Here is a 16905-nt window from a genome sequence, read left to right as displayed (position 1 = left end):
TTTATATAAACACAAAAAATTGTCCATCATTTCCTCAAGCTATTGCTTTGTTTGCTTTTTTGCCAAGAAGATGCCAGAAAAGGGAGAGCCACTTATGCCATTTGGGGTCACCACAGTAGATCATCCATCGCTATCTCACCCTATTCCAGGTATCCTCTTCTTCCCCACCAAACCTTACATCCACTCATCTTCTTGGTGGTCTTCCTCTTATATTCCTGTCTGTTGGCAGCTCCGTCTTTAAAATCCTTTATCCACTTCACCTTTCCACCTCTCCGTTTCATGGTCATGTTTTGCTTCTACTGATTTCTGTACCTCTTCTTTCTGCAGCATACCTCCACTTCGCCAGGCTTTCCTCCACATCATCTCTCTGTAGTTAAAACCCTTCCACTCATCACCCTTGTTCTTTAAAATCAGTATCAGTACACATCTCCATTCCTCAGACATCCTCTCACTCTCCAAGGGCGTGTCAAAAATATGGTCAAAAAGTTGACTGCCCTCTCTCCTGAACATCTCCACACCTCCACAGGTGGACCAACCACCTTTCCACTCTTCATTGCATAGCTGCCCTTACGTCTTCCTCACTAATCCTCTGCTCGTCCCAATTTATCTACCCCCTTCTTCATTTATGACGTCCTCAGTAGTCTAAAATTACAATCAAATCTACTGAAAAACAAAAAGGTTTAACTTGAAAGTCAATTTTTGGATTTAGAAGCTTCAGTCTGTGAAATTTTAAACTCGGCACAGTGTGGTTGCAGCTGGAAAATATTTAATGTTTTTCATTTATAATGGAGACATTTCATTATTTGATACGAAGACAGACTTCAAGTTAAGGCATTAGCATGCTAACAGTTCTAAAAATGACAAGCTACCATCTTTAAAACACCAGTGACACAGCAGTGACAGTGGGTCAGTAATCAAGCTTTGTGCATTACACAAAAAATACACATCCACATATAAAGCAAACAGACATCGATGGCGAGAACAAACACCACAAAGGCGTTGATGCAGAAGGTACATCCGCAGTCTGTCTTGTTCTCTCTGGAGGAACAGGATGGGATAAGGCCTTAATGGAGTAGATGGTGGTGGTTAATGGAGACAGAAAAAAAACCCCAGAAAGACACGTGGGTAGCTTCGTCATTATCTCCATTTAAAAAGGCACTATGAACTTCTTATGTAGGCTGGAAACTAGCTTTTTTCCTCTGACTACAAGGCTGTTGGATACCATAACAGACACCATCTCCACATCTATTCTCCCATCCACCATGATTTACACAAACTCCCTCTTCAAGGTTGGTTACCTGCCAAACAGGCTGATTGAGCTGAAGCAGTTAGCACACATGGAGGGTACCAGCAGTTTAGCAGTGTTAATTTCCTGCTCTGCTTGTTTCTACATAAAAAAAGAAGGGTTTGAAGTAGAGGGGAGGTAGCTTTAACAGTTTCAATGTGTTTGTGTGTATAAAGGCAAAAGAAAAAGACTGCACAAACAAGCTTAGAAAGAAAGTTTTCACCATTCTTCCAAAGTGTCTTAAGTTAACTACTTTTCTGTTTGTTTCTCAGTTCATTCTCTTGGAAAGTTAAAAATTAGTTTTAAATATTTGATGATGGACAGTCAAATAATTCACATTCTTCCAGCACTGACGTCTGTAAATTACGCATTTACATCAGTGGACAATCGACAATACATTCAATACAGTCTTTCACAGTCCAATAGCTAAACAGGTGTTTTACCGGTCTACAGTTTTAAAGTGTATCCAGAAATGACGGACAAACCTCACAGCTAAAGATTTCATACACAGACAGTCACTGTATTTTTGCTCCGGGAGTACTAAGTCTTCCTCCTGCCCCTTCCTCTGCCACCTGCAGGTTGTACATTTGCAGTGGAAGGCGAGAGTGTGTGGGACTGAAAATCGAGTTTCTGCTGCAGGATCCCTGTGAGGATGAACTCAGCGGTGACGACAGGGAGAGATGCAGACAGAGCCGGGCGACACAGAGACCAGTCCTCCTCGCAGGAAACCACGACAGTGTGAGGCTAAGAGCCAGAGAGGGAGACGGGGGTGACAGAAAATAGAAGAGGAATTCAAATGTAGGTAATAAACATCATAAGCAAAGACTTATTTCATGTAACGTTTTGGCCGGAGAAGGGCTCTCAGCTTAACTGGCACCTTATTAGAAGAGGGCATCTTTGGTAGAAAGGTAGCTCCACTGGAGGAAATGATGTCCTTCATGTGAACTGGCTCTGGCTTAACCGATCTAGTAACATGGACCTCGTATCCCTGAGAGACAGAAATAAGGCAAAGCATTTTACTCTACTTTTATTTGGAATACATCCAATGGTCTATTTGCTTTTTGTCCTAGGACAGCTGGGATAGGCTCCACCGCAACCCTGAATCCGATAAGCGGAAGAAAAGAGATGGATGAGTGAATCTATTTTTATTTAATCTCTTCAAGAAATTTAGTAAAAGCCTCCTGGGGTTGAAATTTGATATTATATGTCTAATTTTAGCTGGTATTATGTTGTAACAAGGTATGCCTTTACAAGCTTCTATGAAATAGCGCAAGCTGAGAAACATAATACATGCAATATAATCAGTATATTTACAGCAAATATCAAATTACTTTCCCCTAAGCCACAGAATGATGATAAACAATCCACAGGCTGCTGTTTTGAAGATTTGAACATTGCTAACAATAAAGAGGCTCAAACAATGCTCGAAGGGAAATATTAAACCAGATTTAGACTGAGGATGACTCAAACGTTTATGGGCTCCCATCACGAAAACATCATGCACCACCCCCGTGCCGTCTGCTAGTGGAAATACTGTTAATGGCACACTGTCAACCTCTCACTCTAAGGAAAAATGAGTGAGTACCTTTAAGAGAGGCTGGCTGCTGGCAATCCTTAGAGACTCGTGCAAGGAGAAATTAAACTTCTTCTCCTGCTCAGGATCCTTAACAATAAAGGAGGAGGGAGACAGGAAGCTCCCAGCTTTGCCACTCTAAAACAGACAAGAAGGGTGACTATTATCATAATATACATCTGCAATAAATTAAGAGAGAACTTTCTGACTGCAGTTTTTCAAACATACCTTTTCCAGCCAGTCTGTGGTGACGATTGGAATGCCTTTGGCCAGTGCACAAAGGAATTTGACAGTCCTGCGCACTTTGTCAGTCACAAGGCAGTTCATGTCTCCCACACCTTTAGCCAAGCTGCCGCCTAAGCGCGCCAACACTTTCTCCCCTGCTTCATCCATCACCCCCGTAAACAGAACCTGTGAAAGCAAAAGCCTCAAGTCAACTTAATCTGCCATGCAGGCAAAATAGAGGTGTGAAATTAGGCATTTCTCTCAAAGAAAAGCACTGTCATGCATTTTACAGTCATGCCCGAGAGTCGATTGAAATTTCAGAACAAGCTGCAGGAGGTTAGTGGAACAATGATTTCGTGAGCTCAAAACACCTGCTCTCATCTGCACGAACAAACCAAAAATAACTTTAACCCTGCACAAATTGATTACGCAGCTCTAAGTGTGAATGCAACGCTTAGTGAAATCCTTTTACTTTCAATGATTTGGATGAGTAGATACTGCTGTTATAATAGACCACTGTGCACAGAGGTTAGATGGAGGAGGCTTTGTGTTTAGTTTATTATAATGGGTCCAAATATCCAAAAGTTTCGAGCAGGAGCGGTGACTTCTGAAAGCTTCATCGATAATATGATGCTAACAAAACCACAACATGAATTTTACAATTCTATTAGGACACTGAGTAAAATGTTTATAAGGCTAAAGCCTGATGAATTGCCAAAAGATTAAAACACAATATTAAACTGTAATTGTAAACATACATGTGCACTCATTTTAAATGTAGTGCCAGCAGCATGTTTCAGGAAAAACTGGGAAAAAACTGGAAGAGCATGTGATGCTAGCACCACGTGGTGGACTTTCCATAAATAATACGTTTCACTGGCTACAGCTCAGTAATATGACTGAGAGCATTGTCGAGATGCTAAGATAGTTTAGAATAGTGTTTCTTAATATGATGTTTAGTATATAAGAATACAAGTATAGGATTTGCCACTATGATTCCGATGTCTTAGGCTAGGTTTGATCAGCCTAGCTACCACCGTATGAGCGTCTCTTTCCTAAACACAAAATGCGTGTTTTGCTAACACAACCACAGAGACCTTGTATGCCTGGCCTTCAGTTTGTAGTCGACCACTTGCTGCTGGGGATGCAGAGGAGGAGCGAGGACTCTTTGCCACGGGAGAGAAATTTGCAGGAGCTTGCCGCTTCCGGGATGCGTTGCTGGTTGGAGTCTGGGGCTGTTATAGGGGAGAGGGTAGGTAAAGACAGGGAAAACAAAACAGGTTGAAGACAGCGAAGGGCAAAGTATGGAACATGCAAAGAAGATGGTACAACATCTTGCACCAGAAAGCAAACACCATAAAATGTAAGTGGAGGAAGTGACTGGATGACCACTAAACCACTTAATTCATTAGCAGTGATGCGGAGCAGGTTAGACTGCTCTAGAGAAAGTGGAGGAAACAGAGAGAGTAACTCATGTTGATGGTAGTTCATCAATATTGAAAAGGCTGACTCAGAGAGGAAAATGCACCATGGCCTTGAGCCAAGGTAAAAGCCTTCCTTCACAACAAGAACTTCTCGACACTAATTATTTACTACTCAGCTTTCCATTTCATCTGATTTACCCTTCAATGTTAATGCATTTTTGTTTCAATCAAAACCGCATCTTTATGGTTTCCATTTGGCTGCATATGTTTAAAAGTGAAGCAATAGTCACCTCTGATGCCTCCAAATTTGCATCTTGATTTGTGGCAGTTAAAGATGTTCCACTTTCTTCCAGCTCCTCTTTCTTCTTTCTCGAGACCGCTGATTGTCGACCTCTGACTTTTTTCTCCACAGTCGCACCCTCCATCTTTTCTCTCTCCTCCTCCTTCACCTCTGAGAGACACTCTTTTGCGCTCTTCTTTGCCTGAGCGGTGGATGCTCTACCTCTTTTCTTCCCTTGTAAACTAACAGGAATCTCATCGTTTGTTTTGCCTTTTCCTTCTTCCTCGTCTGTTTCTGCCGTTTTTGAAGATCTTTCTTTCCTTTTGCTGCAGCTGAGATCTGCTCCAGTATTTGCCTCCAAGTCTCTCGTTGCTTTTCTTTTATCTTTAGCCTCATCATCATCATCACTGACCGCAGGAGCAACTGGTTTCTCCACAGTTTCACTCTTCACTGCTCTCTGACCTCTGCCCCTGACATTTCTTTTAGGTAGCGATTCCTCGCTGGTGCATGCTTCCTCTTGCTTCGACTGGTCTTCCTCATCTGTAGCTGCACTGGGTTGTTGTCGCCCTCTAGTGGTTGTAGCCGGCTGAGAGTCCTCTTTACCATTTTTATGGAGAGCCTCATTGGAGGACTCCTCAGCTTTCTTGCCCTTTCTTCCCCTGGCAGGGCTTAAATACTGATCACTTTGACTCTGACTAACAGAAGGGATAGAGTCTGGGTCATGTTCTGTTTTCCTCGCTCTTCCTCGCTGCCTGCCTCCTCTTCCTCTGTTATGAGAGCTCACGCTGCAGCTTGAAACCTCAGGGGCTAGTGAGTTGGACGAGTCAGGCTCGTGCTCTACGGCCCCTGCAGCCACAGTGGTCCTTCGATTGCTGCTTCTGGCGACGGGTTTCTGGGGTGTCTCACTGGTCTCCCTCGTCCCTCGCCCTCTCCCTCGCCCTCTGCCCTTGCTTTCCTGGGCGTGGACACTTGAAGCAGACCTCTCCGAGCTGACCGAGTTGGAGGAGTTTGAGCGTGATCTGGTTCTCCTTGCTGGGAAATCGTCATTGGTTGATACAGTTGAGTCTTGGTCTGGCTCTGCTGTGCTCTGTGAAGCAATAGTTCTTCTGGTTGTTCTTCGGCCTCTTGAAGGCGTTTTGGATTTGTCTTGTTCCTCTTTCTTTTCTTCCAGTTCTTTCAACTGTTTTTCTTGGGCTTCTTTTTCTTTCTCCACTCTCTCTCTCTCCTCCATTTCCCTTTCTTCTCTCTCGAGTCTTGCTTGCAGTTGTTGCTCCCGCTCAAGCCTCTCTTCTTGTTCTCTCTTTGCAGTTTCTTTTTCTTGTTCCTTTCGTTCCCTTTCTAATCTCTCTTTTTCTTCTCTTTCTAACCTCTCCCGCTCTTCTCTTTCAATCCTTTCAGACTCTATTTTCTGTTGTTCTTCCTTCTCCTTGATTTCTCTCTCTGCTCTCGCTGCATCTTCAGCCTGCAATCTTTCTTGTTCTTTATTTACTCTTCTTTCTGTTTCTAACTTCTCTTCCATGAGTTGCATTTCTATCTCATCCTGATGCTTCTTTCTTTCATCAGTCGTCCTCCTTTCGTTATCATTTTCTTCTCTTTCTTGTCTGAGATCGGCACCATCTTCCTCCTCTCTATCTTTCCCATCTTGTTGCTTTATCAGGCTCTTATTCACAGCCTGCTTGTTTCTTTCTCTTACCGGTGTTTCATCCTCTTCCTCACCATCATGTTTCTGCTGCTTCGTTATCTTTCTCCCTCTAGCCCGTTTTACCATCTCCTTATTGTTGTCACCATCAGACAAAGGTTTTCCACTCCTTCCTCTAGTCTGCCTCTTGGATGGTCCAGGACACGCCACCTGATCTTCCTCTTCTCTCGGTTTTGCTCTTGTCACTCTTAAATTTGGAACACAAGCTCCACTGGTTCCCGCTTCAGATTCTTCTGAAGGCGATAATCCGGTTTTTGTTGTCAAGGGTCGAGTTTCAACATGGGTCATTTTAGAATTATCGACTGGCTGTGTCTTTTCTTCAAGCTTCATCTGCTTTGCCTTTCTTTTCCGTGGACCTGGAATTGAGTCCTTATCATCACATTTACCTGTCACTACTGCCGGGGTTTCAACATCAGCACTAGTGAGGGGCTGCGTCTGCTCCTCTTCAAGCTGAAGTGGCTTGGCTTTTCTTTTCCGAGTGCATGCAATCACATCCTCTTCATCACTTTGCTGGCCTTCATTTGTACTCAAGGGCTGAGTTTCCAGAGCAGAGACTTCAGAACTAGCAAGGGTTTGCATCTCTTCTTCAGGCTGCAGCTGCTTTGCTTTCCTTTTTCGTGGGCCTGGCATTGAGTCTTCATCATCATCATCATCACATGTAGCCACGGGCTGGGTTTCAGCAGTGGAGAGCTCAGAGTCTGCGACAGGTTGCGTCTCCTCTTCTTCAAGATGAAGCTGCTTTGCTTTCCTTTTTCTCGGGCCTGGCATTGAGTCTTCATCATCATCGTCACATGTAGCCATGGGCTGGGTTTCAGCAATTCCACTGTGCATTGGCTGGGTTTCAGAAACCGACAACTCTGAACAAGTGAGATCTTGTGTCTGCGCTTCTTCAAGTGGCAGTGGCTTTGCTGTTCTGTTTCGCTGAGCTGGAAATGAGCCTTCATCATCACTTGCTTCACTGTCACTTGTACACACGGGCTGAGTTTCAGTTACAGACTGAGCGTCGCTGAGGCCCTTCTCCTGAGGCTGAGCTGCCTTTGGACCATCCTCCTTGAGGGATCTCGGCTGAATTTGTTGAACAGAGCAAACTGGATTTTCAGCTGCCAGATCCTCCTCTCCTGCAATAGGCAACATTGGTTGGGTTTCTGCTATGGCAAGAGTAGAAGAGGCAGTAAAGTCTGAAGGCTGTGTCTCACAAGCATCATCATCTGCATCATCCTCAGCGTGACTGTACGGCTCTGCCACATATACCTGTGTTGCTTCTAAGGCCACATCTACTTGATATCGCTCAGTCTCTTTATCTTCTACATAGTCCTGTGTGGCCTCCAGGTTCGCGTCATTTTCTGCAGAGGATCTGTCTGCAGCTGACATGGCTGCATATGCTTGGGTATCTTCCAGGTTCACACCCCTCTCCACAGAAACAAAAGCTTGGGTGTTCTCCATAGCTAAAGCTTGGTCTGGACACTGCAGGTGGCTGCTGTCAGACAGTCCCAGTTGGAAAGACTCTTCTTTGGTAGATTGGTCATTTTTATTGTCACAAGAAGACTCAAGTACAAAAGCTTGGGTTGGTTCCTCACTGCTCACACGGTCACGGCTCTGAAATGTAAAGGACTGCGTCTCAGCCACAGCAAAATCCTCCTCCTCCTGGATGTCTGAGCAGGACGACAATACTACAGGTCTTACTGCAGGCACTGCCGCTCCTGTTGGCCAAAAGAAAAAAAATGAACTAATGTTTTTGAAACAGACTCGTTTGACATTATTAAAAGTCATTTACTCACGCCTTAATGAACCTGAAGAGGGACTGACGAAGGCTTGAGTTGCCATGTCTTCCACTTCTTCATCTGAAATCCAAAGTAAAAGTCAATTTAAACTTGATGCTTTCTCATCGCAACGCAACAAACACTTTACACGATTGGATCGAAGAAGTTAACACAGAATCTCAAGTCCACTCACTTAAAAACAGATCGATTTCTTCATTTCAAACCTCTCTCTCCTGCAGGCGCCGTCTTTATTTTGAGCACCAACAATACACTTCACATATTTTGTATTATTTTCTTTGATTATATTTCTTTTAGATTGTATTTTTTGCAATTACTGCATTACAAGTCATTGTGATATCCTGTAAAGAGACCACTGTAACATCACAGGCTAGTTCTATCCTCAGATTGCGCCTCACCTAAAACTGTGCCACTGATGTATGTCATATATAATCAATTACTGAATTTTAGAAAGTATTTAGAAAGGTAATGCAATAAAACAAACGAGTAGATATTTGCAGTCTAAATGAATTCTGAAGATTGATCGATTACCTGACATCTGCACAGGAGTGGAGCAGTTCTGCAGAAGGGGAGCCAGCAACCCAGGTGTAGTTTCCCTGTGCAGCCTGGGCACCTGGTCCTCACCTTCTTCTCCAATATCTGACTTCTTATCTTCTGTATCGCCGTCGACTCTGACATCAGCTGGTTTAGCCCCATCCCCAACAGGGGGCACGCTAGATTCATCCACATCTGTATCTGCATCAGAATCTGCCAGAGAAGCCTTTAAAGTTGGGCCAGGAGAAGCTGACAAGGTTGTGACACCAACAGGTATAGCCAGAAGAGATGCATCTTCCACATCTGTGTCGCTGTCAGAGAGAATCTCCAAATCAGCATCTGCAACTGCAGTGGGGCGTGAATCTGCAACAGCAGCGACCACTGAGGGTTTACTGGTGGCAGGGACAGGGAGAGCCTCGTCATCCGTGTCACTCTCTACCTGCAGGTTGTCAGGAGCCACAGGAGCAGATTTAAGAGCTGTAAGCTTTATATCTGATTTATTAGGTGTTTCATCTGTTGTATTTTTTGCTTCGTCCTCATCTACATCAGTGTCACTGTGGAGGTGAAAATCTTCTGCCTGCACTGAAAAAGCAGAGTCTGCTGTGTGCGCACTCTGACATACTGTCGGTCCTGCTTTTGTGGCAGCGTCTGACACGACCCCATCATCGTCCACATCAGTGTCACTGTCCATGGTGACGCCTTCAGGTGGAATAACTGAAACAGCATGAGGAGTTTTGGCGTTCTCATCAGAAGAAGGCAGAGCTTTGGGAGCTTTACCTGAAGCATCATCATCCTCATCGATATCTGTGTCACTGTCCATGTGAAACTGGGCCGTCTTTGGAGGTTGATCAACTTGTTGGTTTGTATTCAAGGTCACAGGCCCCGCTGATGCCACTTCTTCGTCCTCTCCCTCCACATCAGTGTCACTGTCCATGTTAAATGCAGGGATTGCGTCTGTAGAGACTGCTGGTGTTGACAATTCACCGTCTCCTGTAAAACTGGCATTGCTTTCCTTTTCCACTGGCATATGCCAACCCCCTTTCAGAGACTTTGTCCCCGCTTGCACTGCTCTTTCTTCCTCCTCTTCACTGTCCTCCACAAGTGCAACCACTTTTTTTTCCTCCAACTGCTGTCGCGCCGCATCTACATCTGTCTCCTGTGTGGTGAAGCTGTCATGTCTGTTTGGTTTATTTTTAGAGGAAGACGAGACTGTCATGGGGCTTTCATTGTCACTGTAGAACAGGGAAAAACAAATTAACAGGTCTTACAATGAACAAGTCAAACATATGTATTAATGGGGTATGGCTAAGCCAGTAGTATAATCACAGTTACAAAAAGAATACCAATAAATAGCTTATTTTTATGGGTATACCTTTCAGGGACAACTTTGTTTGGGGGACTCAAGAATGACGAGCTGATGGGGCTGGATTTATGGGAGTCAGAATCAGACACTACAAAGAGAATAAAAGTGAACTTGTAAACACCAGGTCCAAAAAGCATAGCTTCAATAGTTATAAATATTTCCATAATGTACAAACCTAGAGTCCTTCGTCTTCTTTCTCCTCTTACTCCTGTTTCGCTGTCTGAGTCTGAGTCAGATTCTGGGACCAAGGTCCCCTGTGGCTGATGGGGAGTTTGCTCAAAGGTCAGGCAGCTGGCTCTGACAGGAGTCTCTGTCCCTCCATTGACACATTTCTTGCTGTCTGTGCTTGTGTCATCTCCCTTTTCTCCCGAGGCATCTGGCAACTTGGTCTTTACCCCTGAATTTTGTCTCAGAGGAGAGCTTGCGTCCCCCTGAGAAGAGTCTACGCCACAAATGACAAACTGACACGGGATGTCCGCCACCACCAAACTGTCACCTTCACTGAGGGCATAGCGTACATTAGGAGTCAGCTTTAAGCGGCCCTTGCGGGTCCCATTCATGCTCCCTAAGTCCCAAACCAAAGCTTCCATGTCCACTTCACTGCGACAGGCACGTCTCCGGTACACACAAAGGCAGATAGTAGCATGCTGTTTGGACACTGAGGATGCCGGCAAGGGCACAGTGCAGGAGTTGGGGTCACGGCCAAGCACATTATCACCCAAAAAGAGGGGAAACTCTGTGTGAAAGAGAGCATCATCATTAACAATATACTTAGATATATAGTCAGAAAGGTGAAGTCATTTCTCTGGTTCAGATCTATTTATTTATTCCTTCATTCCATTTTAGTGTCTTTATTCGAGTGTCAGTGTGTCACTGCAGCTTGTTTAAAATGCTGCAGCTCAGCTTTTTACTAGCAAATACTATTGAAACCGCATACTCCCAAACTGGCTTCCCTATTTGTTGCCTATTTGTGTAGTTTAATTTACTTTATTTGTTTATAAAACATCAATTTAATTGAGAGAGACAGAACATTAACCAAAATCTAGGAAAAAAAAACATTACAAGTTTTGATTTGGATGTCATTGAGTGAAGTAAGTATTTGATCCTCTTGAATCCAACCAGAATTCTTGCACCTGCAGATTGGCTGTGTACAACATTACAATAAATCAGAAGAATGCATTTTTTACATTCCAACCGCTCCACCAACATGGGCAGGACCAAAGAGCTGTCAAAGAATGTCCTGGACAAGATTTTAGCAAAAAGCTTGATGAGAAAGTGACAACTGCTGGGCCAAAACTACATGGGAGGAGGTTGTTAATGATCTGAAAGCAGCCAAGAACACCACTGATAACATACTACACTGTAATGGATTGAAATCTTGCCTTCCCTGTTCAAGAAGGCACATGTACAGGCTTGTCTTAAGTTTGCCCGTGAACAGCTAAATGATTCAGAGAAGGTGTGGGACAAAGTGGTGTGGTCAGATAAAACCAAAATTCAGCTCTTTGGCAGTGAAGTTCGGAAGTGAAATGCAGAGTACGACCCAAAGAACACCATCTCCACAGTCAAGCATGGAGGCGGAAAAATTATGCTTTGGGGCTGTCTTAATGCGAAGGTACTGGACAACTTCACCAAATTAATGGGTCAATGCACTGGACCATATTGATCCTTTGCCAACAAGAGTTTCATCACTAACTATTAAGGGGGATCGAATATTATGTAATATGTTTATATTGTCCCTCTTTATTAAAATGAAACTAGCATACTAATTAGAGACTGTTCATTTCATTGTAACTGAGCAAAGTTGCAAATTCTCCAAAGGATCAAATGTTTCCCCCTCTGTATGCAAGATTTACACATTTCCCACATGTGGGACTAATAAAGGCTATCTTAAGTAGTACCAGACTGTGCAGATCACGTGTAAAAACAACATCAGTTAGCCACTCACCTGCCTCAGGTATGTGTTTATTTTTCAAGATGCACAGTTTAGCCAACGGTCGTCCCCTCTTATTTTCGATCTCCTCTTCATTATCTTCCTCATCTGACTCCAAGATTGAGTCACTGATCATCTGAGTAGCATCCATTCCTGGCAAAGCGCAAGACAGGAAGAGTGCTGCACATAAACACGGGTAACATAATGCATAAACTGTAATGTTAACGTATAATTAAGGTAACATTAGTTTTAACAAGGCTTTAAAAGAAAGATCGAATAGCCTAAATAGAAACCTGTGCAGCTAACGTTAGCCTGCATGGCTAATTGACTCCCGCCCACCATAGCGTTAAGATAAAGTTCATCGGTACTTATTGACTCGCTAACTGTACCTGTGCCGTTGTATTCCTGCAAACACCCAATGTGTAGTGATCTAAACAGCTTTAAACAACGCGGAGGCAACTTTTATCAAATGTGTATGGACAAGTCTCCTCTAAAATCGCATCCCTGTAATACCACTTCCGGTCAATATGAAGACAAAATCTGCTAACCGCTAGTTTGTGTGATTCAACCATCGACATCACAGATTTTATGTGTCTGCAACCCAGCTGTCAAATTGATTATTACTAGCAACGAGGCATATGTAAGAAAACCATTTTCTGCTCCTACTTTCAGGAGAATTATAATCCCAACTTTCGAATTTAATTACTTTGAAATCTATGAAAGAAGTAAAGTGATTTGTACGGGTGACTTGACTAAAAAATTTTTAACTGACGTCCGGTGTTAGCCTGCAGTGAAGGTGCATTAAGTTTAAACCTAAGAAAAAGATCGTACTCGGACACCCACCTTCGCACGCCATGCCTTGTCCCGTGTAGATAAACAAAAAATGTCATGAGCGTCCTGGAAGTGATTAACCACGCCCACAATAGGCGTTTAACGATGAAAACGATTGGCCAATATAAGTATCACTCAAGCTATAATATGTTGCCATTGGACACTAACTTCTCACTCAATGTCTGTGATTGGCCCACATGTCCTCTGGACTTCAGCGTTCATACATTAATTTTGGCGCCCTGCACCATTTTAACCACGCAGACTGGATGATACCATTATGGGCTAATGTGGGTTTAGTCCATACCAATATGGGCTAAACCAAGGGTGTCAAATATACCGCCGTGGTGCCGCACAGGGACCAATTTGCTTTACTGGATATCATTTAAAATGATGTAAACGCGTTAATTACTCAGTGTTTATAATAAAATAATATCAGGATCGTGTTAGTGATGCAATGCCAGTATTAGTATTTAAAAGTAAATGTTTTTACATTAAAAATCTGAGTGATGAATATTGTTTATTTAGCAAAACTCCACGGGTAAAAGTTTTCTGCCTTTATGAATTGGAATATGTCCATGTAATGACAGCTGATCCACTGAATGCAAAAAACTAAGGGCGTGTATGGAGGCAGCATCTCTACCAGTTATACACATTTTGAGAGATGTCAAAATGTCAAGTGCATGTATCCCATGTACTAACATAACATACCTTAATCATAACATACCTTCATACCGTGTACATTATAACATACCATAATAGACCAATTTCTGTAATATACTTACATATCTATATTATTGCTAATATATATTTGTAATACATCTATATCATGACTAAAGCACTTCTGGATGGATACAAACTGCATTTCGTTGCCTTGCACCTGTGACATGTACAGTGACAATAAAGTTGAATTCTATTCTATTCTACTAAAATAAGTTTAACACCTCTGAGCTAAACTGTCTCCATAAGATATATAATGATATAGAAATCACATATCCTTATATAAATAATGTAAGATCTTTCCCTCTTCATGACACTAGTTTTGAATGTTTTGCAAAAGTTAAAATTTGCATGATACAAGAGTTAAAATAAGCATTTGGTGCTGCTTTATTGAGGCCTTGTCCCAAGTAGGGTCTAACTAAATTCAGTTATATAAATTTTGTGCTTATGTTTTATATTCATAGAGAAATTATCGCATCAAAACCCAGGTGCATGAGTAGGAGAATTAGTGGCCCAGCAGCACAGTTTTGCTTTGGGATCCAACTCTTGCTGCATGCCTTGGCCACGAAAGTCCACTAAAGTGCTTATGTGACCTTAAGTCACAGAGCTGGATGATGTGCACTGTAGGGGTGGGGTATAATATTGATAGCAATAAACTGCATTCCTTCCTGTGTTGTAGATTTATTATATATTACTTATAGAAAAACAAATTATAAATAGAAGGATGGCTGGTGGCATTCTTATGGAAGGGAAACAGCGAGAAAAAGGTGATGTAATCAGTGACCAGTCTTACTGAGTGGTGTATCCAAATTTGAATTTTTTTTAAGAAGGAAGTCAAGAGCAGTGTTGGTCAAGTTACTTGGAAAAAAGTAATCAGTAACTAATTACTGATTACTTCCCCAAAAAAGTAATCCCGTTACTTTACTGATTACTTATTTTTCAAAAGTAATTAATTACTTAGTTACTTAGCTACTTTTTAAAAACACGATTTACAACCTGAAGAGGTGATAAAGCGATAGATCTTTCAGCCCAATTCTACTTTTTCTATATAATCCATCATACAAAATGTAATCAAATGGAAAAGTCTCTTTTTTTAACTTGTTTTATCAGTTTTAATCTTTTAACTTTATGCATCAAGCAAAAATTTAATTATATGCAACATTCTCTGAGTTGAATAAATTAGTTTAACATTTAAACCTATTTTCTACACATTCCAGCACATAAAATAAAATATTTTTTGTGTTTACACTCACTCTTTCAAATAGATGCAAGTAAAACACAGCAGAACATAAATAAAGTCAAAGACTCAGCGGTCCTGTTGCTCTATTTTTACCTGTAAAGCAGGACTGGGGTAGGCGGAGGTTTACCCTGGTGCAGGTGTCCCGTGGTCAGTTGAAGAATCCGCGAGTTTCTCTGTGAGTTTCCCATTACATCATAGCACACTCGGTGCTTGCTTGGAAGTTTAGGGGTTTTTTTTCGCTGTAAAAAGAAGTTTTCTTCCCACGCACGATGGACACTAATGTTTTTGTCACTTTTTATGGAATCAAACTCAAAGTAAGGTCAGTACTTCCACGCTTTAAACGCTACACGCTCATACTCTCTCCCACAATCGATATGTGATCCATTGTTGATCTGCACACAGCTGTTGTCACTAATGGAACACTCGCTTACGTCACTGTCGTGAGACATTCTCGCAAAAAATCATGGTTTTAGTAACGCAGTAACGCAGCGTTCCTACGGGAAAGTAACGGTAATCTAATTACCGTTTTGGCAATAGTAATCCCTTACTTTACTCGTTACTCGAAAAAAGTAATCAGATTACAGTAACGTGTTACAAGTAACACGTTACTGCCCATCCCTGTTCAAGAGGTACAACAGTGAGTGTCTAAAGGCATCTTTAAAACACTGGAGGCCCTGCCCTGGTTTGAGGCTGCATTTTATCCAGTGGTGCCAATGCAGTAAAAACATACCTGGACAGAAAAACACACAATGTGGGTGTGGGATTATCTTCACAGAGAGCAGAATAAAAGGTAGCCAACATCCAAAGGCAAGCTTTGAATGTGCTTCGAGAAGCCTGAAAAATATTCCTGAAGATTTTTTAAAGCCTTCCTAAGACAGTTCAGGTTAGAACTGTAAAAACATTTTTTCCATAATTATTGTATTTCCTTTTGTGTTGTCATGTTCCAATAAATCACTCTACCCATTTCACATTTCCTTAGCATGATATAAAGAAATGGGTGTGGCTCAAGAAATTTACACATTATTGTACACCTCAATGCAACGAAGAAATCTGTAATTCCTGCTTTCTGTGTTTTAAATGTTTTTCCTTCAGTTACATCAATATCTTGATGTATTGTAGCAAACTGTCCTCTATTGTAAGATATTGTAATTTCCACCCCTGATGTGGAGTTTACCTGTCAAACTGTTTTTAATTGTATTTCCAGGGAAAAAGAAGTCCTCTTGTCAAAACCTTTACTGTACTGTAGCAGCTCCTTTAGTCAGAGACTGAAACACCCTCGCTGCAGGAAGGAGCGCTTTCGCAGATCATTCATCCCAACAGCAGTTAGACTCTATAACTCCTCAATCACGATGTCATAGGTCACTGGACACTGTGAACATCCACGGTCACCACTTCATGCATAATGGACCTTCCAAGCTATATAGTTTATGTCTTCCATATTTCCAACTATATCCATAATCACATACTGTGTATGCTACCATTGTATATAGTGTATTATCTTACTTTTTTTCATTGATTGTACTTAATTGTATTTTTGTATTTCCTTCATATATCTGTACTTGAGCTGAGGTGACGCAAAAATTTCCCCGTTGTGGGATCAATAAAGTGTTATCTTATCTTAAATCCCCAAAATGAAATAGCTCTTATGAGTTCCCTACAAAATGTAAACATCTCAAATAACACATGTATATAATTAGTAGGTTACTCAACCAGCAAATGCCCTCCTACTTTCTCTGGTGTTATGTTATTGTCATCTAAAAACTGGCAGGGTGCAATCTCTTCAACGCCAGATAGTTGTGGGAATGTGGGTTGGTGCAGAATGTTGCAAATGGATGTGGGCCCTTAGCCATCATAATGCTTATGGAGCAGAAATAAACCCTTTCATTACATCACATTAGATTTTCCAGTAACTCGCAGCTCTATCTAGCCTACTGTATACTGCACCGAGAGGGCCTGGATCTTACTTTCTGACTGGCTAAACTGATGAAAAGCATGTATGTGCGAAGAGGAATGAGAGGCAAATGAG

General features: G+C 42.1%; 1 protein-coding gene across 4 annotated transcripts; it reads right to left on the bottom strand.

Annotated features, from left to right (window-relative positions):
• Window positions 1–749: 749 nt before the first annotated feature.
• On the bottom strand, window positions 750–13110 carry mdc1 (mediator of DNA damage checkpoint 1). 4 transcript variants are annotated; one of them, XM_026184950.1, is made up of 12 exons: window positions 12935–13110; window positions 12107–12271; window positions 10337–10897; window positions 10171–10249; window positions 8796–10030; window positions 8265–8327; window positions 4798–8186; window positions 4181–4318; window positions 3087–3269; window positions 2871–2996; window positions 2163–2273; window positions 750–2029 (listed from the first exon to the last, which is right to left on the bottom strand). In XM_026184950.1, exons 1-12 carry the CDS (start codon window positions 12945–12947, stop codon window positions 1826–1828), a joined length of 6267 nt encoding a protein of 2088 aa, XP_026040735.1. In that variant the 5' UTR covers window positions 12948–13110; the 3' UTR covers window positions 750–1825. The 4 variants fall into 4 exon arrangements, with proteins under 4 accessions (XP_026040735.1, XP_026040737.1, XP_026040739.1 ...); XM_026184952.1 differs by having other exon boundaries at window positions 12107–12244; XM_026184954.1 differs by lacking the exon at window positions 12935–13110 and adding an exon at window positions 12640–12924 and having other exon boundaries at window positions 12107–12244.
• Between the last annotated feature and the right edge of the window lie 3795 nt (window positions 13111–16905).

Source organism: Astatotilapia calliptera, chromosome 11 (genome assembly GCF_900246225.1).
Source record: "Astatotilapia calliptera chromosome 11, fAstCal1.2, whole genome shotgun sequence".
Lineage (NCBI taxonomy): Eukaryota > Metazoa > Chordata > Actinopteri > Cichliformes > Cichlidae > Astatotilapia > Astatotilapia calliptera.
The sequence above is the reverse complement of the archived record's forward strand: the minus strand, read 5'-3'. Positions and strand labels throughout refer to the sequence as shown.